General features: G+C 45.7%; 1 protein-coding gene across 1 annotated transcript in view; it reads left to right on the top strand.

Moving 5' to 3' along the window:
- Nucleotides 1-25716, top strand: part of LRGUK (leucine rich repeats and guanylate kinase domain containing) — a 40811-nt gene continuing 15095 nt past the window's right edge. Inside the window, exons 1-13 of the mRNA XM_033162548.1 lie at nucleotides 1-296; nucleotides 2460-2567; nucleotides 3957-4038; nucleotides 4724-4824; nucleotides 6295-6376; nucleotides 11250-11374; nucleotides 12951-13094; nucleotides 13365-13445; nucleotides 17633-17719; nucleotides 17935-18041; nucleotides 20046-20165; nucleotides 23560-23656; nucleotides 25538-25651. Of these exons, the coding sequence (XP_033018439.1) occupies nucleotides 27-296; nucleotides 2460-2567; nucleotides 3957-4038; nucleotides 4724-4824; nucleotides 6295-6376; nucleotides 11250-11374; nucleotides 12951-13094; nucleotides 13365-13445; nucleotides 17633-17719; nucleotides 17935-18041; nucleotides 20046-20165; nucleotides 23560-23656; nucleotides 25538-25651 (1518 nt within the window). The 5' untranslated portion in view covers nucleotides 1-26. The remainder of the gene's footprint in view (nucleotides 297-2459; nucleotides 2568-3956; nucleotides 4039-4723; nucleotides 4825-6294; nucleotides 6377-11249; nucleotides 11375-12950; nucleotides 13095-13364; nucleotides 13446-17632; nucleotides 17720-17934; nucleotides 18042-20045; nucleotides 20166-23559; nucleotides 23657-25537; nucleotides 25652-25716) is intronic.

Here is a 25716-nt window from a genome sequence, read left to right as displayed (position 1 = left end):
TTCAGAGAAGGACCCCCTTCGCCGACATGCATTCCCGCAGCCCTTTCTACGGGCGCAGCGCGATGCGGAGCGAGCACAGCGGCGATGACGACCGGTCGGCCCAGCTGCGCTCCTGGGCGACCTCGCCGTCCGTCACCTTCTCGCTCCTCCTCAGCCGCTTCGACGAGCGCTTCCCGAGGGGCCCCGGCACCGAAGGCCAGGACGCCAGCGCCGCTTTCGACCAGGAGGAGGAGGAGGAGTTCGCCGTCGAGGAAGAGGAGTCCACCGAGTCCGAACCGGAGCCCGAGCCCATGGAGGTGGGTGCAGGAGGAGGAGGAGGTTGGGGGGGGGGTTCGACGCCCCTAACATGGGTTGGCATCTGTATGTCTATAAAGGGAAGGGGGCGCTACTCGGCGAACTACGGGCACGGGTTCGTTTGGGAAGGGCGCCCCTACAAGGAGAATTACGGGAGCGCCCGAGCCTTCTTTCCGCGGGGAGGGGTGGGCGGAGTCGACGTGCTATTTGGAGAAATTACGGGAAGGGTCGGGAGAGCGGGGTCGGTGGGTGGGGGTCTCCCTTCTCGGGAACCTATAGGGAGAAATACGGGAGAGGCGCGCCTAGAGGGAGAAATACGGGAGGCTTATTTGCATGGTGGGGGGAGGACGGGTTCGCGCTACACGAATGATTACGGGAAGTTTTGGGTTAAGGGAGTGGAGTGCCCTGCCTTCCTTCCTTTGTTTGTTTGTTTGTTTGTTCCAAATTACTCCAAAGCAATTTGCTAAAATAAGCAGAATCCCCCTGGGTTGTGCTGGGAGAAATCCCGGAGAGCTGCTGCCAATCTGTGTAGAAAACATTGAGCTAGATGGACCAATTCATCTGCCCCAGCTGCAACAAAACATGTCTCTCCCATATCTGTCTCTGCAGATGGTGTAGCTGTCTATGGTTTGAGTTTGACTTCACCCCAAAGGCGCACTCTTCCATTTCCAATCAGGGTTGGAAGGGGCCATGAGAGTCATTCTGTCCAACCCCCTGCAATACAGAAATCTTTTGGCCAACATGGGGCTTGAACCCACAACCCTGAGATTAAGAGTCTCATGCTCTACCTACTGAACTTTCCCAGGCTTTGCAGGCAGAAGGTCCCAGGTTCATTTCCAAGCAATATCGCACAGCAGGACTGGGGAAGAGCCGTATCTGGAACTCTGGAGAGCTGCTGCCAGTCATTGTAGGCAGTACTGAGCTGGATGGATCAATGGTCTGCTTCAGTTTAAGACAGTTTCCCATGTTTCTGTTTGGGAAAAGCCATAGCTCAGTGGTTGAGCACCTGTTTGGCATGCAGAAGGCTCCAGGTTCTGTCCCCAATGGCATCTCCAGGTAGGACCAGGAGTGGCTGTGCTGCCTCGGACCCCAGAGAGCCACTGATCTAGATGGAGCACTGATCTGGCCTCGTTTTTTAAATTATTATTATTATTATTATTATTATTATTATTATTATATTTCTACCCTGCCCTTCTGGCTGGGTTTCCCGAGCCACTCTGGGCGGCTTCCAACAGAAGGTTAAAAATACATTTATGGCGGCTTCCTATTTGTTTTTACTGTTTAATACAATTGTTAAATTAACCACTTATGCTTATATAAAGCGAAACATTCATTCTCACGAGGATTGCCAGATGGAGCCTGCACCTGTCGGTATGCTAAGGTATCTTACCTCTACACTGAAAGCTTCAGGCGAGGATCTAGCAATGCCAGTATAGCTCTTGTTTCATGTGTTACATCATCCAGCTGCATCCCAGGGCCCCAGAAGAGGCAAGGGGGGTGGTTACTGGAACCAGGATTTTAGTGAGCAAGGAGCATCTGTGTGGCAAAATAATGTTCTTAGCGTACCAACCACTTTTTTGCTGTTGCACCGACCTAAATGTGTGGAAATGATCGACGACTTGGTGGGGGATCCCTGGGGCCTCGTGCCATCCATTCTGATCTAATGCTTTTATTATATAAATAAGGTGACCTACTAATTATCAAAGATAAGAATAAAATATTTGCTATCCTCCCAGTTTCTGGGTTGTAGCCCAATGATGGCAGCATTCCCTATTAAAAGCTGCAACCTCACCTCACCCCTGGCATTGGATCGCCTTCTCTACTGGGCTGTAGCTCATCACTTTTGCCTGGCCGGTGGCCTTACAAGCCAGCGCTGAGGCTGCTGCGTGCCTCACTTGGAAACAGTGTTAGAAACCCAGATACTGTATATAAGCTAATTGCCAAATGGCAGGTATGCCGAAAATGGAAATGGGCTCCTGATACTTCTAGTCTGTAGTCCTCTGTTTATTTTGCACTGATTGAGCATAGGTATTTGTCATGTTCCTCTAGGGAAATGACCCAGCTGGAGCCCTAATCTTCTCTCACAGTTGACCATACCTCTTTAGGGAGGTTGTCCGGCTTTGCTTATTTTAGCCCAACCAAAACTCTGCCTTTCTCTCTCTTAGGAGGAATTTGATGGCGTGCTGACTGAAGAAATGATTGCTGAAGTCCTGCAAAAATTGGGGCGTTCAGCCCCGGGCACAGAGCATGTCTACCTCGATCTGTCACTTTCGGTGAGTTAATAGCAAATGGTTTTGCAGTCAAGCTACATCATCTCCTACCTGAATGCTTAACTTGGCCTTACTGGCTGGACTGATGACCTTTTGCTCGAGTTCATGATCATGTGCTTCTACCCCTATTGTATATGTGATATTTGAGGCATTAGGTCTGATGCTGCTTTAAGAAATCCCCTCTGCCCACTAGAACTCAACTGCTCCAAAGGACCAATGATACTTGAAACTGTTCTGATTTTGAAATGATTGCATGGTAGGGTGGGAAAAGAGTATCCAACCTGGTCCAAAGGCAGGGTTTGGTTGCTAAGTTGCTTTGAGGCATTTTATAGGAAGCAGTTCATAAGTGGAATGAATTAAATAACTAGGAAATGTTTTGCCCAGCTGCATAAAACAGTAATAGTGTTTCTGTCTGACACATCTCATTAGGCAGCCTCATTTATTATTATGCTATGTGCTTTGGTTTTTTGTAAACCGTCTGATGGCAAGTTAGAATTCTTAAATAAATGATGTCCAGCAGCTGATTTCAGATCACATTGAGAATGTAACAGAAGAGCCTGCTTCATCAGGCCAGTAGCGCATTTGATCCAGCATCCTGTTCTCCCAGTGGCCAACCAGATGCCTCTGGGAAGCCCACAAGCAGGGGATGCGCTCAGTAGCCCTCTCTTGATTATCACCATCATCATCATATTTATACCCCCCCCCATCTGACTGGGTCACTCTAGCTACTCTGGGCAGATGCCTTTTAAAGGTTGTATAGTTACTTATAGTTGCTCTTACTCTTGATCCCCATCCCCTGGTGTTCAGAAGCATACTGCCTCTGAGGGTAGAGGTTATGTATTATTTGGGTAGGGAGAAGGGGGGGGGAGAGACAAGCAAAGATGGCACCAGGACCTGCTACAGTGGAGCTGGTGGTTTTGGGTTTTGAGCACATTGCTTGGGGAGTATCTGTTGTGTTTGGTAACTCTTGTCAGCCGCTTTGAGGACTCCGGTTGAAAAGGAAGGATGCAAATAGAAGTTCACAGAAGGTAACTCTTCTGAACAAGGAAACCTCTTCACATAAGGCATGGGCTGCAGTGTCTGCATCTGGTGTAGGGTCATGGAGACAGGTTGGGGATCCTGTTGGTGTATCCCCGCTCCCCGTACCTGGACACAGACATGCTCCCATATACCATACGTTAGTAGAACTTGAACATTAGGTTGTTAATTTGCCCCAGTGGGTGAGAGGATGGTGACCAAATGGGACTCGAGGGGATGAATTCTTTTTGGAAAGACTTTAGGGGGTTAATGAAGAACCTCATTTTCAGAACTGTGCCTTGGTGTCTTCTTGAAAGAGAAGGCAAGTGCAGCGTTACACAGGCTAACTTCTTCCCCCCCGTTTTCTTCCCACAGGACCACAAATTAAGTGACATTAGCATTCTCTGCAGATATGTCCACCTTGAGAAGCTAGATCTTTCTCACAATAAAATTGATGGTACGTAGCTGCCACTTTTGTAAGTCTCTTGGCTGTAAAGCTCTTTCAAGTATAAGGAAATCAAGAAGGAAGGAGGAGAAAACAATGTGAATGATAGCATCACAACGTGGCTTGGAATGAAAATAAGAGTGGTCCCTGCAAAGGATGTAAGGAGGGATGGGAGACGTCCTGAGCACTTAAGAGAGAATGGTCTGTACAGAGGCCTGTGAGTGTACAGGAAACCTGCAAGGTATGGAATCTGCCAATTGTGGAATTGGCTGCAAAGTTCAGCTCCCTAAGTATCTCAGCCTCCTTTTTAAAAGGAAAAGAAGAAGAAATTTCTAGCTCATATTTTTTGCAAAGGCAAACTTATGCGTGTGCGGACAGCATTTAGTGAAATAAACCAGAATTGCTGAATAACACTTCCAGCCGTCATCAAGCAGTGTTTTTGAGATCCTTGTCTCTCCCTGCCCCACCACCTCATGGTTAGCAGAGCAGGAACATGTATAATGGTGAAACACCACAGGATAACATATGCAAATTGACTCATTTTGCATAGTGTATCCTGGGCGTGTGACATTGTTCTTTTAATAGCAGAATAGGTATGTTTTCAAAGCTCTGAGTCCACACAGCCCTGACATCCAGTTTCTGCGCTCCATGTATTTTTCTTACTTCTTCCCCCTGCCCCGTGTTCTTTCGTTTCCAGATATTTCATGTGTGAGTTACATGCCTTACTTGTTGGACCTGAACGTTTCCCATAATGAACTAACCACATACTTTGACTTCAAACCACCCAAGAATCTTCAAGTAAGAATTTTGTGGGTTCTGTTTGAGTTCAGGTCTCCTCAGTGCAACTGGCTAGCCAATCAGATTCTAAGCAAGTAAGGAAAGGAATGATTTCATTTGCCATTTCTTAGAAATCTTCAGCCAATTGAGCCTGTATGGAGTTGAGCCTCCAGTTTTCTCTGAACTTCCATGCAGCACCAACGATCTTGTTCTGCCTCTGGTCCCCATGTAAGGTTTTTCCTTGAATCGCCTAGTTGTCCGATGCAATTTTAAGCCAATGTGGCAAAGGTATTTTTCTATTCAAAATGTGTCGGGAGCAAACAAAGCCATCTTTAGAGGGAGTTGTGATCCAAAATTTCTTTGGGGCCTCAAGCTGGTATATTAATAGAGAGCAGAGAAGATTGACACAGAGCATATAAAAGAAATGAAACTAATGCCGAGATAGTGGTGATCTTGTGGCAACTGTCTTTAGTAGCTGAAATTGGCAAGAAAAGGTGCTCTGTTTGCTCTCTTCCCTTGAAGGCACATCTCAGGGGTTCCTTTCAGAACCTGTCATGGCATGGAGAACTCTGTGTGTGTTTATTGGTGCTCCAGCATGCATGCTGAAGCTAAGGTTCAACATAGATGTGTGCAAGTGGAGCAAAACAGTGTTAGAAAATTTCCAAAGTTCTGTTTTGCAAAATATTTTTGTTGTTTCTAAACAGGCCTTGTTACTAAGCCCCCAGAAGTTGCTAGTCTGCAAAGAATTTGCTGCTAGCAGGCTAGTGAACGAATTTCCAGGTTGGAAGAAACTCAGCTGTTGTTAAGCTTCCCCTGCTACCTTTCTTCGTCCCCATCGTCACTCTTCTCATCTCTTCCCCATCCCCTTTACAAAGCTGTGGTATTTCTTCCTTTCATGTACAAGCTCCAGGCACACCCACTGTCTTCTTTTGCCCAGGGTCCTGTTTCAGGCACAGTTGGAGCTGCATCGGGCAGCACTTAGGCGCAGGAGCCAACTGGGCTGCCCTGTGCAAAGAAAGACAGAACATGCTGCTTTGCCAGCCCTGTCAGCTAACTGGCTGGTGAAGCCGAGCAGCCTCTCTCCACTTTGTCAGCTGGATTCCTTAGTGGCTGCAGAGCAGTGGTGGAGCCTGATCAACTTCTGTACCAGCCACAAGGGAAGTGATGCGACTTCCATAAGGCATTTCCCTGCTACCAGCACAGAAGCAAGTCAGGCTGGTAAAGCCAAATGCTCTTCCTCCAATTTGCAAGCCTGATCATTCACATACAGGCAATTTCACACATACGTCTACCAAAGCCTCATCATCAATGACGACCAAGCAAGTGGTTAAATGCAGGCTGTTCTAAACACACGCACACCCCTTGTTTGTGCTCCAGCCGTGTGTCCAATTCGACCTGAAGACCTTTTGGTTCCGCAGAAAGAACAAACATACAAATAATAGACCCTATGATGGTATCTTTATGTATTCTCTCCACCCACCCCACCTCCAGGTAGCAGATTTTTCGCACAACAAGATCCAAGCGATGCAAGATCTTTCTGCCTACCTGTCACTTAAGAAGCTCATACTTGACGGTATCCTTTTGGGAGTGAAAGATAAATTCTGGAGAGAAGTGGGATATGGCGGAGTGTTGGAAGATCAAACCTGGGGGCTTTTAAACAAACACACAAATCTTCCTTCTGTGAGCGAGTTTGGTCCAGGATGCAATTTAATATTGATTTTGTTTTCATCGGTGAGCAGCCCTGTCCAGAAGGCTGGAATATGGTTTCCATGTGTGTGGTTTAAAAAAGAAAAAGAAAAGAAAAATCCATACCAAAAGATGGAATGATAGAGCATCATATGCTAAATGCGTCTTTCTAATTTTACTCGAGTAAAATGCAACAACAGCAGATCCCAAAGGCAACAAGATTGTAATATTCTTGTGGTATATATTCAGTGCAAGAGAAATCGTGGTGAGTTGAACTGTATCTCTCTTGAATTACCCAGATAGTGAGCCTGACCAGCTGAAGTTTCCTTTGGGGCGATACTTGTTGTGCCCTTGGATTAGCTGGATAGGTTTCCCAAAAAGGTAATTCTGGATTGGGCCTTTCAGACTCATGTACTGTCCTAATCAGTTGCAAATAGGTTCATTTTCTATCTCTCTTCTACACACACATATTCTGTTGATCTTGGTCACTGTGATTCTGGATGAAGGAGAAGTGACTTCTTGGGCATGTAATCAAAAGAGAGGGGTGGGAGCTGTAGAGCAAAAGAATATTGACTTGTGAAACCTGAGTACTTCTAATATCAGTATGAGGAATGCTTGCTAAGAAAATGTTCGTTTTCCACAGGGAGGCTGGCCCTGAGTCATTCTCTCTCCCAAGGGACTTAGAGGGAAAGGATAAACAAGCCTGCTGGTCTCTCTGCGTCACCTGGATACGAAACACTGGTGCTTTTACTCTTGCTTCCCTGGTCTTTGAAGTGAATTTGGTGGAAACAGTGCCCAAGGCAGCTTTAGGGCCCACTCTCTTCAAAACTGCCCAACTGCAAGAATTTTTACGATGTGGTAGCAAGGGAGCTGTCTAGTAGGGCAAGATCGTGTCCTGGCCAAATTCCCACTCCCTCATACAGTTGCCCTCCCAGCAGAGTGCAGGGAGGCCTCAACTTCATGTGGCTCAAGAAGTGAAGCCAAGCAATGTACTAATGAAGAACATCTGGAATATCTCCTGTCAACCTGTATTCATTCTCTTTCTTTCTCTCTCTCTCTCTGTCTCTCCCACCCACCCTTATCTGACTACCTCAAAGAATCATAAGAGTTGGGAGGGACATTTGCCCAACACGGGGCTTGAATCCCTAACCCTGGGGTTAAGAGTCTCATGTGCTACCAATGGACCTTTAGTCAGTGCTGGAGCCAGGCTATTTTGTGCTCCAGGCAAGGCTAACCTCACAGAGTGTTTGTTGTGGGAGAGGAAGGGAAAGGTGAATGTTAGCTGCTTTGAGACTCCTTCGGGTAGTGAAAAGCGGGATATCAAATCCAAACTACTCCTCCTCCTCCTCCTCCTCCTCCTCCTCCTCTTCCTCTTCTTCTTCCAATACTTGCACCCCTGCTCCCAAATCACTCACTTCAGTTTTCAAAAACGAATTGCTTCAAAAATGATGAAGTTCTTCAGAATGTAAACTCAGAGTCCAATATCAGAAATTTGTAAGATGCAACAAAACCTAATCTCTGCAAAACTGTGTCCCTCAAAGGTCAGTTCTCCTGCCCTCTGAGGTCTGTGCCCTCAGTGGCTGCCTGGCTGGGCTAACAGCCCCAGAGCTGCCTCTTTTTTTATTCCCATGTGACATCCCAACAAGCACAGGGACCCAGATCACCCCTGCCCTGCCATGGCCAATCTGCTTTACACCTTTGCCTCCCTTTTCCAATTCAGATCACAGTCCCATCTTTCAGACTGCAAAACTCTATACCCAACAGAAACTGGATCTGCCCAAAGGGCTGGGACCCTTGCCTTGCTAGATTATGTCAGGCTGGGTGTGGTGGCAAGGAACTTTGGCTTGACTTGCACCCCACTAGATAGGCCAAGGCAAGCATATCTCCTGCCCCTGCTTCCTGGCACACGTGGGCAGCCTGTGCTGCATTTGCCCCTGGCTACTCCCTAGATCCTTGGCAACCGCAGAAGTGTGGCTGGACATTTTCAAAGAGAAAAGGTGAATAAGAAAAAACTAAAATGGCTCTTCTTCAAAGGAGAGCCTTGCTGGAGCAGGCCACAGCTTTCCATCCAGCCCAGTGTCCTGTTTACAACAGCGGGCCACCATTTTTTCTGGGTGGCCCCTAAGAAGCAGAGCAAGAACAAAAGAGCAGTCCCCTGTTACTTGCCCCCCCCCATTCCAAGCAACTGATCAGCAAGCTAACATGGCTAAGAGCTGTGGGAAAGGCTGAGCTCAATGAATATGCCAGATTTATGTGTTTTGATTCCATTTATGAATTGCTTCCCGTGAAATGTCTCAAAGCGATTTTGCAATAAAAGCATCAGCAATGAAGACAATTAAAAACATGTCCAGACAGTTCATATGTAAAAAAACAATTTCAGATTCAGCACAGACACAGACTGGGATACAGATCTCCACTTGAGAGACTTTTTGGGAAAGAAGGGTTGCCCCTTTTCAAGGCAGTGGTGACCGGCTGATGCTGCCCTTTTCTGCTTACCCTCTTGCCTCCAGTGCCGGCCCTCATCCTGCCAGCTTGCACATGACTGAGCAGAATATCATGCCTGACAGGTTCCATTTCAGCTGGGGGGTTTGTTTTTTCTCCAGCTTGGCAATACAGAACTCAGTCCTGGCTGTTCAGGTTACATTATTTGTGTGTTTCACAAGGTGTTTGGGTGACATCGCTCTTGTCAGCCGGTGGCCTAGCAACTTGCTCCCTTTGCAATTATAATTCCCCATAGCAGAAGCAGAAATAATGTGACAGGAATGAAATGCGGGCCAAGGCTGATTATTGCTCATCTGAATGGAAAGAGGATGTGTGGGGTTGGGCGAGGGGCGGGGGAGAAAGGAATTGCTTTGCATGCGACAAGCACCGGGCTATCTCTGCTTCGCTCATTTGTATTGTCTCTGGCAATGTGATGTCCACGGAACAAAAGGAAGATTGCGGCATACTGAGCTAAGAAAATATTCTGTGCACCCTAAACAGGAAAGCTTCACTTGGGCGATAGGACCATGATGGAGAGAGTGGGGCACAGAGATTGGAAAGAGCTTAAGTTGTCCAGGTTGGATATTAAAATGAGAGCCAACACCGGCCATGATGCTCTCCGGACACCAGCAGAGGTGTTGTTGCTCTTTCCCTGCATCTCTGTGGCAAAAGCCCTGGTTAAGCTTGCATTGAGAACAGAACCAACCCTCTATTCAGCTTTAACTGAAGCCATAATAAGCTGCCTTATCCTGAGCCAGACTTCTGGTCCATCTACCTGTAGGTCAGTGCTGCTCACACAGACAGGCAGCGGGTCTCCAGAATTTCAGGTGGAGTTCTCTCCCAACCCTTCCTGGAGATACCAGGAGCTGAATCTTGAGACCTTCTGCACTCCAAGCGGGTGCTCCACCACTGAGTTATGGTTGCTCTGTTTGTTAGGGTCAAAGCGTGTGCTTCGTCTCTGAGCTCTGGGTCCTCCCACCTAGAGAAAAAGAAAACTGGGAAGTTAGCAGGAGTAGAACCTGCACCTCCCACTCCAGGTAGCAACAGTCGAACCACGGATCCACAGGAATAGAGAAACTCTGTGATTCTTGTCCAATGTTGTTGTTGTTGTTCAGTCATTCAGTCGTGTCCGACTCTTCATGACCCCATGGACCAGAGCACGCCAGGCACGCCTATCCTTCACTGCCTCTCGCAGTTTGGCCAAACTCATGTTAGTAGCTTCAAGAACACTGTCCAACTATCTCATCCTCTGTCGTCCCCTTCTCCTTGTGCCCTCCATCTTTCCCAACATCAGGGTCTTTTCCAGGGAGTCTTCTCTTCTCATGAGGTGGCCAAAGTACTGGAGCCTCAACTTCAGGATCTGTCCTTCTAGTGAGTACTCAGGGCTGATTTCTTTGAGAATGGATAGGTTTGATCTTCTTGCAGTCCATGGGACTCTCAAGAGTCTCCTCCAGCACCAGAATTCAAAAGCATCAATTCTACGGCGATCAGCCTTCTTTATGGTCCAGCTCTCACTTCCGTACATTACTACTGGGAAAACCATAGCTTTAACTATACGGACCTTTGTCGGCAAGGTGATGTCTTTGCTTTTTAAGATGCTATCTAGGTTTGTCATTGCTTTCCTCCCAAGAAGCAGGCGTCTTCTAATTTCGTGACTGCTGTCACCATCTGCAGTGATCATGGAACCCAAGAAAGTGAAATCTCTCACTGCCTCCATTTCTTCCCCTTCTATTTGCCAGGAGGTGATGGGACCAGTGGCCATGATCTTAGTTTTTTTGATGTTGAGCTTCAGACCATATTTTGCGCTCTCCTCTTTCACCCTCATTAAAAGGTTCTTTAATTCTTCCTCACTTTCTGCCATCAAGGTTGTATCATCAGCATATCTGAGGTTGTTGATATTTTTTCCGGCAATCTTAATTCCGGTTTGGGATTCATCCAGTCCAGCCTTTCGCATGATGAATTCTGCATATAAGTTAAATAAGCAGGGAGACAATATACAGCCTTGTCGTACTCCTTTCCCAATTTTCTTGTCCAATAGCCTGGATGTTTTCCAAAGACAGCGCTGAACATTTTTGTGTTTAGGATGGCTTTGAATGAAAAAGCCAGAGAAGAAACGGATGATGTGCGCTGCCATTATATTGCCCAAGGCTAGGGCCGTTGCAAAGCTTCCCTTCATTTCACTGTGGTGGATTCCTCAAGAGCAATTCCTCGGCGGACTCCGGACTGCTAACCACTTTGCGGTGCAATCTTTTTCCTTAAGTCTTGATGCTGATGCACAGATAACGAAATTGAGGAGATCCAAGGCCTTGAGAATTGCCAATGCCTGACCTACCTGAGCCTGGCAGACAACAAGATCACAGACATCAATGGCCTGAAAAACCTGCCCATCAAAACACTCTGTCTGGTGAGTCACAGAATTTTGGGGTTGGAAGGTGATGCTGGACAGCCCCACATACATGTTGCATGCAGTGACTGGGCCATTGTGAAATCCTTGAGCAGGGATGGTGTGGGGACCTTTTTCAGCCCCAGGGATGCATTCTTTCATGCAGGTGCCAGGTGAGCCTCTCCAGGGAGAACATTCCACAGCCAGGGAGCCACCACTGAAAAGACCCTCTCTTTTGCTACTGCCCTCTGTACTTATAGAAGGGCTTTACTCCCCCCCCCCCGGCCCTTTGATCCTGTGTACCTTTCCTTATCTGTAGTTCCCACTTTCGTGTTTCCCGTCTTTCCCCCTTCCCAAAGTGCCTTGCACTGTCGGGGATGGAACTATTGATAAAATATTAGATGCAGACGGCACCAGATGTAGGATGAAAATAATCTAGAGGCGGGGCTGGGGGGATGTGACTCAACCCAACCTGGAGAGGTTCATTTGACAATAATGATAAACCAAACTTTTAGTTTCATTAGCCCAGTCCTGTGGAACTCTCTGCCACTGGAGATTCAGCAGGCACCTTCTGTGCCAACTTTTAAACCCCTGCTGAAAGCTTCTATTCCACCATGCCTATGCAGGCAATTAAGAACACATCTTTCAGCAATGGTTAATTGACATCTTTTTAAAATAAATAAATAAATACCATTTTACTGTATGGTTTTATTTTTTTGCTTTGTTGCAAACAGCTGTGATATATTTTCACGATACAGTGGTATATAAATATTGTTTCTAGATTAACAAACAAACAAAGCCTCATATTATACCAGAAACTCCAGTTCTAAGTAGGACTAGTAAACGAAGGTAGAGAACCAAGAGGGAACTGAGGAGTAAGCAAAAGAACAAATGTAAAATGTAATCAAACAAAGCTTAAATTAAAATTGAATTAAATGACAGTACATGAAAAATGATTTCAAAATGATGGGTCTGGCCAGGTACAAGGGAGGGGGCTGTTGATGCCCCAGCATTTTCTACCTGAGGCTCCAACCTGGTTCACTCCTCCTTATGCAGAAGCTCCTGCCAGCCCTGGAGTATCTGAACCAGGTCCAGGTGTAGAGAAATTAAGTGATCCCCTCCAGCACATGTGAAGGAGATTGCAGAGTGAGTCAGTCACCCTTAGAGACAGTGGTTTGCCCAAGGGATAGTCGTGTGCATAGCTGTCAACTTTTCCCTTTTTATAAGGGAAATTCCCTTATTCCAAATAGGATTCCTCGCAAGAAAAGGGAAAAGTTGACAGAAGAAGAGTTTGGATTTGATATCCCTCTTTATCACTACCCGAAGGAGTCTCAAAGCGGCTAACATTCTCCTTTCCCTTCCTCCCCCACAACAAACACTCTGTGGGGTGAGTGGGGCTGAGAGACTTCAGAGAAGTGTGACTAGCCCAAGGTCACCCAGCAGCTGCATGTGGAGGAGCGGAGACACGAACCCGGTTCACCAGATTACGAGTCTACCGCTCTTAACCACTACACCACACTGGCTCTCCACACAGCTATGGCGTGTGTTCATAATTCTTTTTCTCGAGGGCTCCCCAAGCTTCCGATTACTTTTGCAGAAATCAAACCAGATAGCGAAGGCTGTTGGCTTGGAAGAGCTAAAAGTTCTGCAGAAGCTGGACTTGTCTGACAATCAGATCAGCAGTTTGGAAGGTCTGGAAGAGCACAACCTGCTTGAGGAAATCAACCTACAAGATAACCAGGTAAGATCTTGCACACTAAGCAATATTGTTTGGACAGTTTCAGTTTGCACTGAAGACCAGCCTCCTTTGCAAGTTAGTATGATATCTCATGACATGGCAACTGTGCAAGGGCAGTGAAAGAGCCAGTTTGGGCATGCGGAAGAGCTTTTTCAGGGTTCCATTTCAGGCTGCCAGGGGAGGAGGTTCTGTGCCTTTTCTGCACATTCACAGAGCTCTGGTCATGGAATGGATCCCTAGAGTAAATGCTATATTTTCCTGCATCCTATCTAGGTGGCTGAGCTGGGTGAACTGGAATATTTTGAATCCCTGCCTCTCCTCAGAGTGCTTAATTTGATAAACAACCCTGTGCAGGTACGTCACAGTCGAAGTAAAGGAGGCACAAAGGAAGAAGGTAGATAACCGTTCCATGAATGGAAAGCTATGTGTTGCTGCTGGGCTGCGTCTATATCAGGGTGTCCAGCTGTTTCCGGACTACAAATGCCACAATCCCTGTCCACTGGTCCTGCTAGGGATGATGGGAGTTGTAGTCCAACAACAGCTGGACACCAAAGTTTGGGAAACCTTGGTCTATATTGTTTTGCCAAGATGGTGCGGGGTCAACCTGTGGTTTGCTGGCAGATTTATTGCATTTCATGATATTTTGTCACAGGTAGGTAGCCGTGTTGGTCTGCCTTAGTCAAAACAAAATTTTAAAAAATCCTTCCAGTAGCACCTTAGAGACCAACTAAGTTTGTTCTTGGTATGAGCTTTCGTGTGTATGCACACTTCTTCAGATACTGATTCTTCAGATTCTGAAGAAGTGTGCATGCACACGAAAGCTCATACCAAGAACAAACTTAGTTGGTCTCTAAGGTGCTAATGGAAGGATTTATTTTTTATTTTTTATGATATTTTGTGTCCTTACAAGTACACCAGCAAATACCCCATATCAGTATTGGCGTATTTAAACTGAGTAACTGCGCAACAAAAGGCATTCTGAGGAGACTGCAAAGTATAATTAGGAGTTGTTTTAATTAAAGAAAAAGAACAGAAGTTACATTAACTACAAGAACGCTACAGTAACATGACCCATCCAGTGACCCACCACCCAGGGTACTGAGAGAGGTACGCAGACCTCCTTATATACTGTATCCGATTGCTGATACGCCTTAAATCAATACAAACTTAACATCACCTGCTGTACTGCCCCACAGCTGCAAAACTAGGTCAGTTCATTTCCTTCTTTCTTTTAAAGAGATACACATTTCTGTGGAACAGTAATGAACCTTAAACTGTAAACCACTCAACAATCAGAACCACAGAAAGGAGACTTTGGGCCTCAAGGGGATTTCTGACTGAAGATTAAGAAGAACTTTCTGATGGTACGAGATGTTCTTCAGTGGAACAGATTCCCACGAAAGGTGGTGGACTGTCCTTCCTTGGAGGTTTTAAAGCAGAGGTTGAATGACCGCCTGTCATGGATGATCTAGTTGAGAATCCTGCATTGCAGGGGTTTGGGCTAGGTGGCCCTCAGTGTGCCTCTGTGATTCTTTGCTCAGCTCAAGAAGTTCTCAGCTGGGCCTTGGAATGCACACCGGGGTGGTGGGGTGGGAATCATCTAAAGATGCAAAGGGGAAAGGATGGATTTTGAGCGGCTGCTTTCCTTTGGAATCTGGATGCAATTTCCATGAGGTGGACTCGCTTCTCATTCAAAGGGCTTGACAATCTCTCGTGATTAACGAGCTGCAGCACCCCATTTGTCAGTGACAGCAACATTTGGAGCAGAGTCAAACCTTGCGCATCGGCCTGATACGGCACATGTTGATAACTTGTCCCAAGCAGTGTGGAAGATTAACAGCACCGGCATCTCGCTTTTGATGGGTTTGAGATACCCTTTGAAATGATTTCCAGAGATCTGGGAATGTAATATTGCACATTTCTCAGCACCGTCTTCCTTGGTTGATGTCAGTGGTACAGTCCACCGGGGATTGCTCTTTAATTTTGATGGAACCTGTATGGGGTGGAAAAAACCATTCCATCTCTGTAAACCTCTGAACCTTTGCCAAAAGAAGACTAGATAAGCATTGGCCATTGGCCCACATGGCATCTTCGTAAAAGCAGATCAGCACCAGAGTTTCCCAAACTTTTTGTGTGCTGGGCAGACATTCGGAGATCTCAGAAACTGTTGTGGGCCCTGTGAAATACCCATTCCATGGAAGGAAAACTGGTGGTGCTTGGAACCCTCCCCCTGAAATAGGCAAAACAAGTACACACACCCCCAACAAACAAACAAACAAAACAAACAAAACACAGACAAAAAGTGGGCCTTACTCCAAAACTGGACTCCCCCCCCAAACCAAAACAACCCCTCGTGCAAAGCCAGAAATTGCTTCAATTAAAAACATTTTAAAATAAAGAAGGGACGGGATGCAGGTGGACACCAAGTGGGATGTTAGCATCTCTAACTAAAAATCAGGCTGTTTTCCTCTTAAGCTCTCTGAAGCCTTGCTAGGCAGTGCTCCTTAGATAAGGATTTGGTCGTTTTTAAAAACGTCTCTCCAATTAATCTGCATGGCTTTTTAGTGATTTTATGAACGGAAGTGGCAATTATGTTAAGACAGCATTGAATCGGTTTGAATGTCAGTGATTTGGCGTGACTTGGCTTTCCTGAGACAATGCCTCCAATCAAGCTGCCAAGACGTTAGTTTTCTCTTTGACGGTTAATTATTGTACATCTTAAAGTTATCCTTCAGACAACTAAACTTTTTTTTTTTATCAATTTACAGTTCCGTTTAGCATCTCTCCCCTTATTCTTTATGCCCTTTAAGTTCCTGTGACACTTCACTTGCAATTAGGGGGATCATTACTCTGACCAAATTTGAGTTTGGATAATTAAACCTCATCTACTGCATTCTCTTGAAAATATTCAGTCCCAGATGGTATTTTCAGGCCTTTATACACACTTAGTTGTCACAGGATTAAAAAAAACAATAACCCATAAATTAATTTAACACATTCAGGGAATGAAAACCTCAGTAAGAGGGTGAATTTGAAAAAGAACCAGCACATTTCTTTTTTTTCATGTTCCACGAGATTAAAAACAAACTTCAAACAGAAGTGTAGCTAAGAGCCAGTGTGGTGTAGTGGTTAAGAGCGGTAGACTCGTTATCTGGGGAACCGGGTTCGCGTCTCCGCTCCTCCACCTGCAGCTGCTGGGTGACCTTGGGCTAGTCACACTTCTCTGAAGTCTCTCAGCCCCACTCACCTCACAGAGTGTTTGTTGTGGGGGAGGAAGGGAAAGGAGAATGTTAGCCACTTTGAGACTCCTTCGGGTAGTGAAAAGCGGGATATCAAATCCAAACTCTTCTTCTTCTCTTCTAACCAGGAGGAAAACCTTACAGTCCAGGCTTTGCCAGCAATGCAAGTTTTCTATCTGCATTGAGCTGTTTTATAAAAGAAAAGAAAAGAAAAAGATTCAAAACTGACAGAGAGAGAGAGAGAGAGAGAGAGAGAGCAATCTGAAGAGATACACTCCATTCCAGCGTTTCCCAAACTTGGGTCTCCATCCATTTTTTTGGACTACAACTCCCATCATCCCTAGCTAGCAGAACCAGTGGTCAGGGATGATGGGAACTGTAGTCCAAAAACAGCTGGACACCAAAATTTGGCAAATCCAGCCTCATTCTACCACTTCACACTGTTAACCGCTTGATTTACTGCCTGTGTAGAATAGGTCTATGATCCTTAACTTCCCAGGAGCAGGTTTGTGTGCATCCTTGGAGTTGCACTATTATGTTCAAGCTTAGCATATGTATACCTGAAGGAGTGTCTCCACCCACAGCGTTCAGCCCAGACACTGAGGACAAAGTTCCGAGGGCCTTCTGGCGCTTCCTTCACTGCAAGAAGTGAAACTACAGGGAACTAGGCAGGGGGCCAACCTTGCCCATCTTTCTCTCTGCCTGCTGTGTGGCTCAGTTTCCTTCTCCCCTTTGGAAGAAGGCATGTTATTTATTTATTTATTTATTTATTTATTTATTTATTTATTTATTTATACATACCCCGCCCATCTGGCTGGGTTTCCCCAGCCACTCTGGGCAGCTTCCAACAGAATATTAAAATGCAATAATCTATTAAACATTAAAAGCTTCCCCAAACAGGGTTGCCTTCAGATCTCTTCTAAATGTCAGGTATTTGTTTATCTCTTTGACATCTGGTGGGAGGGCATTCCACAGGGTGGATGCCACCACCGAGAAGGCCCTCTGCCTGGTTCCCTGTAGCTTTGCTTCTCGCAGCGAGAGAACCGCCAGAAGACCCCTGGCGTTGGACCTCAGTGTGCGGGCAGAACGATGGGGGTGGAGACGCTCCTTCAGGATAAAGAGGGTTGTCTGCCTGTTCTTTTGGTTGGGTTGCTCCCTCATTTTCTGTGGCTGACTTCTGCTTTCCTAATATCCTGTGTCAAAAGAATGATAAAATGGCTTCTCGTGTATTAGTTTGAAGAGCTGAATTTAAACACCGTCCATTCAAACGAATCTTCAACCTCTTTGTTATATTGATATCAGCAACACAAGGATTATCGGCTCCTGGTCATTTTCATGCTGCTTCGACTCACAGAGCTGGATCATAAGAAAATCTCTGTGCAAGAAAAGGTAAGTTTCAGTTGATTCATCAGTACCGTATTGAGATATAAACTTACAAGTAGGGCCCCCGCAACAAAATGTTGCAGTGTGGAGTTCAGGAAGGAACATATTGATTAATCAGGAGGGAATTTTAACCACAAGCTCATTTGGGCCACCCTTGTTCAAGCTGAAGGAATTCATGTAATTAATGAATTGATCCCTCTCCTCTTAATCCTTGGGAGCAGGTTGCTGCTGTAAACAAGTACGACCCTCCTCCCGAAGTGGTGGCTGCCCAGGATCACATGACCCAGATCATGTATAGCATGATACAGCCGCAGCGGATTTTTGACAGGTAAGCTGGGCGTCAGTTCCCCTTCCACCCTGTAGGTGGTGCTCAGGTAACGCTGTCACAGGGATGGGACATTTTCCATGGGGCGGGGTGGGGGGGGGGAGAAGACTCTGTTGTCGTACACCATGGCTGCTGGGATGGAAATCAGGCAGAACTTGCTTGGCTGAGCAGATTACGAAATGAAGTTAGTCGCTCACCTCGGAGCTCCAAGACAGATTGCCCACCACCCCGTTCCTTTTAAACAATCTGTCGGAACAGATGGCCACTCACATCACAAACGAAGAGATGCGAAGAGGCAGCAATCCTCTTATCGATACCCAGCGACGATTACGAACCCTCCAGAGGGCGACAAGTGCTTGCAACTGTAATTTCTTCAGGCTGTCTTTAACTCTCTCCCGTCAATAGTGTTGGCATCTCGTGGCGGGCAAAATGGCCACGCCTCCCGCTGTGGATCACGGAGGCTACAAGAGGAGCGCTCACAAGGCCTCCTCATTCTCACTCTCTTCTAGCATCCATCTGTACCCATCAGTCTCCTTTTCACCAGCCCTTCTCTCATTTCTCAGGAGACAGTTTCCATTGGGGGGCATCCATTATGACTGTGTTGGCATTTTCTAGGCAATTTTCCCCCTTGCATGTGCTTGGAACTTGATGGCTCTGGAGGCTCCGTTCCCAAGCGGCTCAGCCCTGCTCGTCTGCTGCGTTGCATACAAGGCATCACATAGGATTAAATTAACAGCTGCCAGCCCACTCCTTCTGTTGAGTCTATAAATAATGCTCCAAGTCATAGGAAATATTTAATTTGGGTGATTGGGTGAACCCATCATCTTCATCTAGTGCAGAGCTTTCCAAACTTTTCATGTTGGTGGCACACTTTTTAGACATGCATCGTTTCGTCACACAGTAATTCAGTTTTACTAGCAATCCGGAGGTTAAGCTAACCGCTTAAAGAGTGCCGGGGGGGGGGGAGGCGTTTGCATGACACACCTGCACACTGCAGCCAACACACTAATGTATCGTGACGCACAGTTTGGAAAGCTCTGATCTAGTGAATAGTGGCCTTAAAATATCCAAATCATTTTATCTGTCTGTCTGTCTGTCTAAAAGCAGTCTGTTCCACCGTTTCCCAAAAAATATTCATTTATTTATTTTTATTAGACTTATATGCTGCCCTTCCTCATAAAATCTCAAGGCACTTCACAAGATAAAAATCCAAGGTAAAAGCACAAATAAATAGATAACCCAAAAAGGCAAAAACATTATCCCCCCTCCCGCAAACACATTTAAAAGGCTTTAGAATATTAATCACCCCAAGGTCTGGTTGAAGAGGAGCGTTTTTGTGTGGCGCTTAAAGATAGCTAATGAAGGAGCCTTACAAGTCCCAAACACAACGAGAGGTTAGGACAGGCACCCCCAAACTCGGCCCTCCAGCTGTTTTGGGACTACAATTCCCATCATCCCTGACCACTGGTCCTGTTAGCTAGGGATGATGGGAGTTGTAGTCCCAAAACATCTGGAGGGACGAGTTTGGGGGTGCCTAGGTTAGGAGATACCTACAGGTGAAACTCAAAAAATTAGAATATCGTGGAACGGTTCATTTCTTTGAGTAATTCAACTTAAAAGGTGAAACTAATATTTGAGATAGACTCATGACATGCAAAGCGAGACACGTCAAGCCTTTATTTGTTATAATTGTGATGATTCTGGCGTACAGCTGATGAAAACCCCAAATTAACAATTTCAGCTTTGGGGTTTTCACCAGCTGTACGCCATAATCATCGCAATTATAACAAACAAAGGCTTGACGTGTCTCGCTTTGCATGTCATGAGTCTATCTCATATATTAAACTCCAGTAGCTAATGAAAACAATTGCTTACATAAATGGACTTTTCCACGATATTCTAATTTTTTGAGTTCCACCTGTAGAGGGGGACTGTGTACATTGTGCATCACATCCGAATTCCTGTGAGGAGGTTAAGGGCGACATCTTTTTCCTTCTCTCTGTGCAGCACCTTACCCAGCCTCGATGCTCCCTACCCCATGCTGGTGTTGACCGGACCCCTGGCCTGCTGGAAGCGAGAACTTTGCCATAGGCTCTGCAGAAAATTCAACAACTATTTCAGATACAGGTACCTCTGGTCCATAAACATTCCGGAGTCCTTGGAGACTTGCTGGAAATCAAACAAGGCAGGTTTTCTCAGAAAGATTAAAAAAAAAAAAAATCTTTATGGAAGGCAATTATGCCCTTCTCTGTTCTACCAATTTTAGTTTCCCCCTTTTATTTTCTTCTTATCATCTTATATTGCCCTCCCCATCAAATTCAGGGGAGAAATCATGTGGTTTGTAGGATTCTTCCTGCAAAGTATCCAAATCTCCGATACTGTCCATCTCGCTGTGGACCAAACGCAGATTGATGTTAATTGTAGGACTGCAAGCTTTAATCAGTACATTGTGGCTGCTTTCGTACCACTGTTGAATTGGGTGGGACTTACTTCTAAGTATTTAGAAGTTTGATTGTCAGAGGCCAGTTTTAATTTCTGAGTGCAAATTTTAATTGAGTTAAATGCTCTCTCCTTTTTGAAGCTATTTTAGTTCTGCTGTGTTGCTCTAAAAGGACGGGGTGGGTGTGTCCAAAATGACCTTTCTTCTTAACAATGAACAGTAACTACGTATTTATAAAATTGTGAGTTATCCTGCTTTTTGTTCAAAATAGCCAAAAGGCAGCTATATTAAGCGTTTGGTAAAATAACCACATTGATTAAGTTAATTGGGGGGGGGGGTTAATTGAGCAGCGTGAAACCATTCCCAGCTAGTTCCTCCAGCCCCCGTGGGTCATTTTGACGGGTGGGCAGGGACCACCCATCTGTCAATCATTTGATGTCACAATGACACCAGGTGACATGTTTTACTTTGCCTGCGGGTTCCTGTGGGTTGGCCAAAATGACCTCATAGGCCAAATGCTAAGGGCTGCTTCCCTGATTCATTTGGTTGGTGAGCTAGAGGTTCCTTGCCACTGGTTTAATTGGTTGTGATGGACTTAGCCACTTGCAGACTGCATTGAGCTGTCCAGTCACCACTGCAAATATATGTACACCCAGACTTTCATGACTGAGCTACAAAACCTGGCCCATTCATGTTCAGTGCATGGCAACTTGTATTTGTGTAATGCCAGCTCTAATCCCAGGGTGGGGTTTCATTTCAGTGCAGAGAGTCTGTCTAGGATTTGTGTTGGCTTTCCAAATATTACAGTATTGGACTGATGGCCTGAACAGAAGGGAAGGCCAAAGATGTAGTTGAATACAATATTATTTACCATTTCAGTTGTAAGGAAAAGATACAGTGGATCTCGCTGTAAATTTCACTGCTCTCTCACGCACATCTTGGCATCCCTGCCTCTCGGGTTCTTTGTGGGACCTTTCAGAAGGCAAACCTGTTCCTTGCACTCCCCCTGCCTCTTATGGGTGGGCGATGCCATCTTTATGTCCGAGTCTGAATGTACACAAGGATAGCTCCAGTTCCTGGGTGACCCATTTGGGGCATCTGACCGGCTCTCCCTGAGCTGTCCAAAGGTTAGCGGTTCCTGATCTACAGTGATCTACAGGTATCTGAAGAAGTGTGCATGCACATGAAAGCTTATACCAAGAACAAACTTAGTTGGTCTCTAAGGTGCTACTGGGCAATTTTTTGTCATAGAATCATAGAATTGTAGCGTTGGAAGGGGCCCCGAGAGTCATCTTACGTCAATATTAGCAAGCCTGGAGACTTCCAGATGCTCTTGAACTACAGCTTCCATCATCCTAAGAACATAAGAAGAGTTCTGCTGGATCAGGCCAGTGGCCTCTCTAGTCCAGCATCCCGTTCTCACAGTGGCCCACCAGGTGCCCATGGGAAGCCTGGAAGCAGGACCAGAGCACAATGGCACTCTCCCCTCCTGGGTGTTTCAGTGTGTTGTAAATCAAAGTCTTTAAAATAAATCTCCTGGCTGAAAGGGAGTAGTGGCTGGGGAGAGACATCAAATACAATACATATTAAATAAATTACACAGTTCGAAAAGCCTGGCTGGAATTTCCCAGTAATTGAAAACTTCTGGGGATTTTCCAAATATTTTCAGTTTTCCAAGAGCCTCGTTGTGTTTCTATTTTATATTTTATTCCCTCATAAGCATCACGCATGTGAAGAACAGAGAGCAAAGCAGTCTTAGCAGAACAGAAAATTGCTACCATAAAGCAAAGTTGCATTTTTATTATTCAGAGGAGGTTTCTGTAGCTTTCGTGTGCTGCTTTTAGAATTTTCAACATGCCACTTGTTAAAACTGTATTTTATGGAAGATACTGGACCACTTCAAATGTAAGCATGACCTTGCTGTTAAAAGGAGCTTGTAACATGATTTTTTTAATGCCATTCAAAACATCTGGTCAATGCCCAGAACTGACCTTTTAAGATGTGTATATTTATAAAAATTGCTGAGAAAATCAAGCCTTTGAAGTTTCAGCTTTATAGGGTCCGGGTGCCTCATAAGGTTCTCATTTGACACAGTTATTGAATAAGATGGTTCCTGAATACCTTTCCCTGGAGTGTTGTGATAGGATTGGCTGGCCTTTTAAGGCCTCCCCCCCCCACAGGCACTATAACATCTGAAGGACGTGGGAGAATCATACACCACTCAACATTTCACAGATGAAAATAGGGAGGGACATGCTCTGAATTTGTTTTTTTTAAAAATGCACACACAAACACCTGCCAAATTCTACCCCTAAGCATCACTCTGCAAGTTCCCTTCTCCCATAATTCACATGGATGATGCCTCTTCTCTGATTCATTTTGTTCATTTACTCTGCAATGGCCTGTTGGCTGCATCTAGCATCAGTGTGTGAAACAGTGAGTGATGTTTTGTCTTCAATCCAAAATCTGTGTTCTTCCAGTTAATCAACAGCAGTCTTTTGGCCATGGTTAGAGCATGTAGAATCCACTTTTGTTGCCCATTTGTCAACTTCCATTCATACCAATAGGTATAAAATTCAAAAGAATATTTTCCTCTGAAACTTTTTAAGTTTTTCTGCATAGTCATATTTATGCAGCCAAGCACATTCCCCCAAAACTTAGTGAGTACAGGAAAGTGTAAGAACATATGTTTCAAGGTGGCATTATCCTTATTACATCTCCAACAAAGATCTGCATTAGACAGTCCTTTTCTATACAAAAGTAATGGAGTCCAGTAAATTCCAAGTATTATTTTCTGATGCATTGTGTGGCTTTCTTTTCTCTGTCCTGGATTTACTGCCAGTAATCTGAAGGGGGTAGATTTCTGTCTCCACCGCATTGTCATAATTTTATCAACCTTTGCTGTGTTCATATGTATGTATATACACAAACACATCCTTTTCAGCCTAACACTATGCATGCAGAGATCAGTGGGATTTACTCCTGTCCTGAGTAAATGTGCACTAGATTGCCCTCGAGCTCTTGAATAGTGTCCTCTCCCTTCACTTGCTTATTCTGTTTTGTCTCCGGCTTATCTTTCAGTCCCTGCCACACCACGAGGGCTGCTTATTTTGGAGAGGAAAACAGATTAGATTACTATTTTGTTTCCCAGGAGGAGTTTGACAAAATGGTGACTACGGTAAGGCACGAGCTGATTTGCCCTCCTTTGGCTTGAGGGGAGGATGCCTGGCAGTTCATCACAGCTCACGTTTAAAGGGGGGGGGTATGGAAATCCCTTGAGGCTTGAGCTATGGGAGAAAAGAACGACCTTTGGGACCGTTCGTCTAACTTGCCTGTCAAAAACCATGTACTGAATAGTTTTTAATCTGTCTAGCTGTTCCTTAATTGCTGAAGAGCCTCCAGTTCACTTTTAAAGGGTGCCGCGCTCTCCATTCTGTGAGAGGGTTATGCACACGAGCAACAAATCTGAGCTTTTAATCTTTCTTTCTTTTTCAATGCGTTCCGTCATCCCAGAAAATGCTGGTTCAGCAAAGTAGCCCCTGGTCAAGTCGTAAAAGTGCTTCTTGCGGCCAAGTCGGATGGGCTGCTCCTTGTGACCTTCATGCTCTGCTTTGTGAGATTTCCAAGATCATGTGCCTGGCTGATGCTTAGAGCCAGTGGTGGTGTGGCTCCCAGAGTGTCAGACTGGGACCTGGGAGACCAGGGTTCAAATTCCCACTTAGCCATGAAGCTCACTGAGTGACCTTGGTTCAGTCACTCAGCCTCTCAGCCTACCCTACCTCGCAGTAGGTTGTTGTGATAAAATGAGGAAGGGGGAGAACCATGCTCTCTACTTGAGCTGCTTGGAGGAAAAGGTGCAGTGTGAATGCAGTAACTAAACAAAATAAAACAAACTGAATGCTGGACTTGAGAGCCCAACCTGACCTGACATTCTTTTCCTGTGATCCTGGCCAAAGGGAATTTTGTCTTTCCGCTGTGCGGGTCTCAGATAGTGCGTCTTGAAAAAGTGCTGGAGGAAGGAGCACAAATGGGCCGTCTTTTGTGGCACTCCTAGGGTAGCGTGCGAAGGGGAAATTCATGTGACTTCCCTGCGGAGAAATGCCCATAGGCTGAGCTCACACATCTCGTCGCCACAGGAGTGCTTCTCTTGCGTGGGGAGCACCCAGATGGGCTGTTTATTGAGCATGCATGCCGATATACTTGCACAAAACTTGGGACGAGGTTATACAACTTTGCCTCTTCCATGAGCATCCGTCCCCATCTGTTCGCACAGACTTTGCATGGCACTGCCAGCTAGCTGTTGTCAACCTGCACATTTCCCAGAAGTGCAGTTTCCCGTCACTTTCCTTGTCTGGCTTTTTGTGGTTAGAAGAGTGATGGGATAACTGGGGTAGAACAGTCTTCGTCAACCTGACACCCTCCGGGTATTTTTGGACTGCCACTCCCATCATCCCTACCTGGGCTGAATTAGAAAGCGTGGCGCAATTTTGTGTGTGTGTGTGTGTGTGTGTGTGTGTGTGTGTGCGCCAATAACCAGTGCTTCCTCCTAACATGCAGATCCAACCTAACATGCAGATCCAACCTTCGTGTCCCAGACGGGCTGGAACTTCTGTAAATGAAATTAACGACAACATCACTTTAGTATTTATCAAGTGCGTTGCAATGGTCACAGAGTGACTGATACTTCCTTGCTGTTTTTAGAAGGTGGAGATAAATTCAGGGGTACGTCGGCATTGCTTCTCCCATATTTATTTTGGCCCTCCCAGTTGCTATAACCCATCCTGGGACCTGCTGGAGAAGAGGATAGAAATAATACTTTAATGGTTGGGTCTTCTGGTTCATAGTTCCATCTCTCACCCACTCTTTCGCACAAGCTCCCAGCCAGCACATGTGTCAACCCTGCATTTCCTGCCTACAGCAGGAGAAATCAAGCTACCATGTATCTGAGGTGAGAAACGGCATGTCAGAGTATTAGATTCTGGGATCTAGATTGTGGTTTCTGGCGAGAGCTTTCCCCTTGGTCTTTCTTGCCACCCAGGCTTCATTCTTTTCATTCCAGGGGAAATTCATTGCAACTTTTAAGTACAGCGGCTTCTACTACGGAATGGGCCGGGACACGATTGAGTCCATCGCTAGGGAGGGACTTGCAACCTGCATTCATATGGAAATAGAGGTAACGGTGGGGATGGAAGAACCTTAAGCCATAGCAAAGTCCATGTAATTACCGTATTTTTCCGT

The sequence above is a fragment of the Lacerta agilis genome, chromosome 10 (assembly GCF_009819535.1).
Source record: "Lacerta agilis isolate rLacAgi1 chromosome 10, rLacAgi1.pri, whole genome shotgun sequence".
NCBI classification, from domain to species: domain Eukaryota; kingdom Metazoa; phylum Chordata; class Lepidosauria; order Squamata; family Lacertidae; genus Lacerta; species Lacerta agilis.
This window is presented reverse-complemented; position numbering and strand designations above follow the sequence as displayed.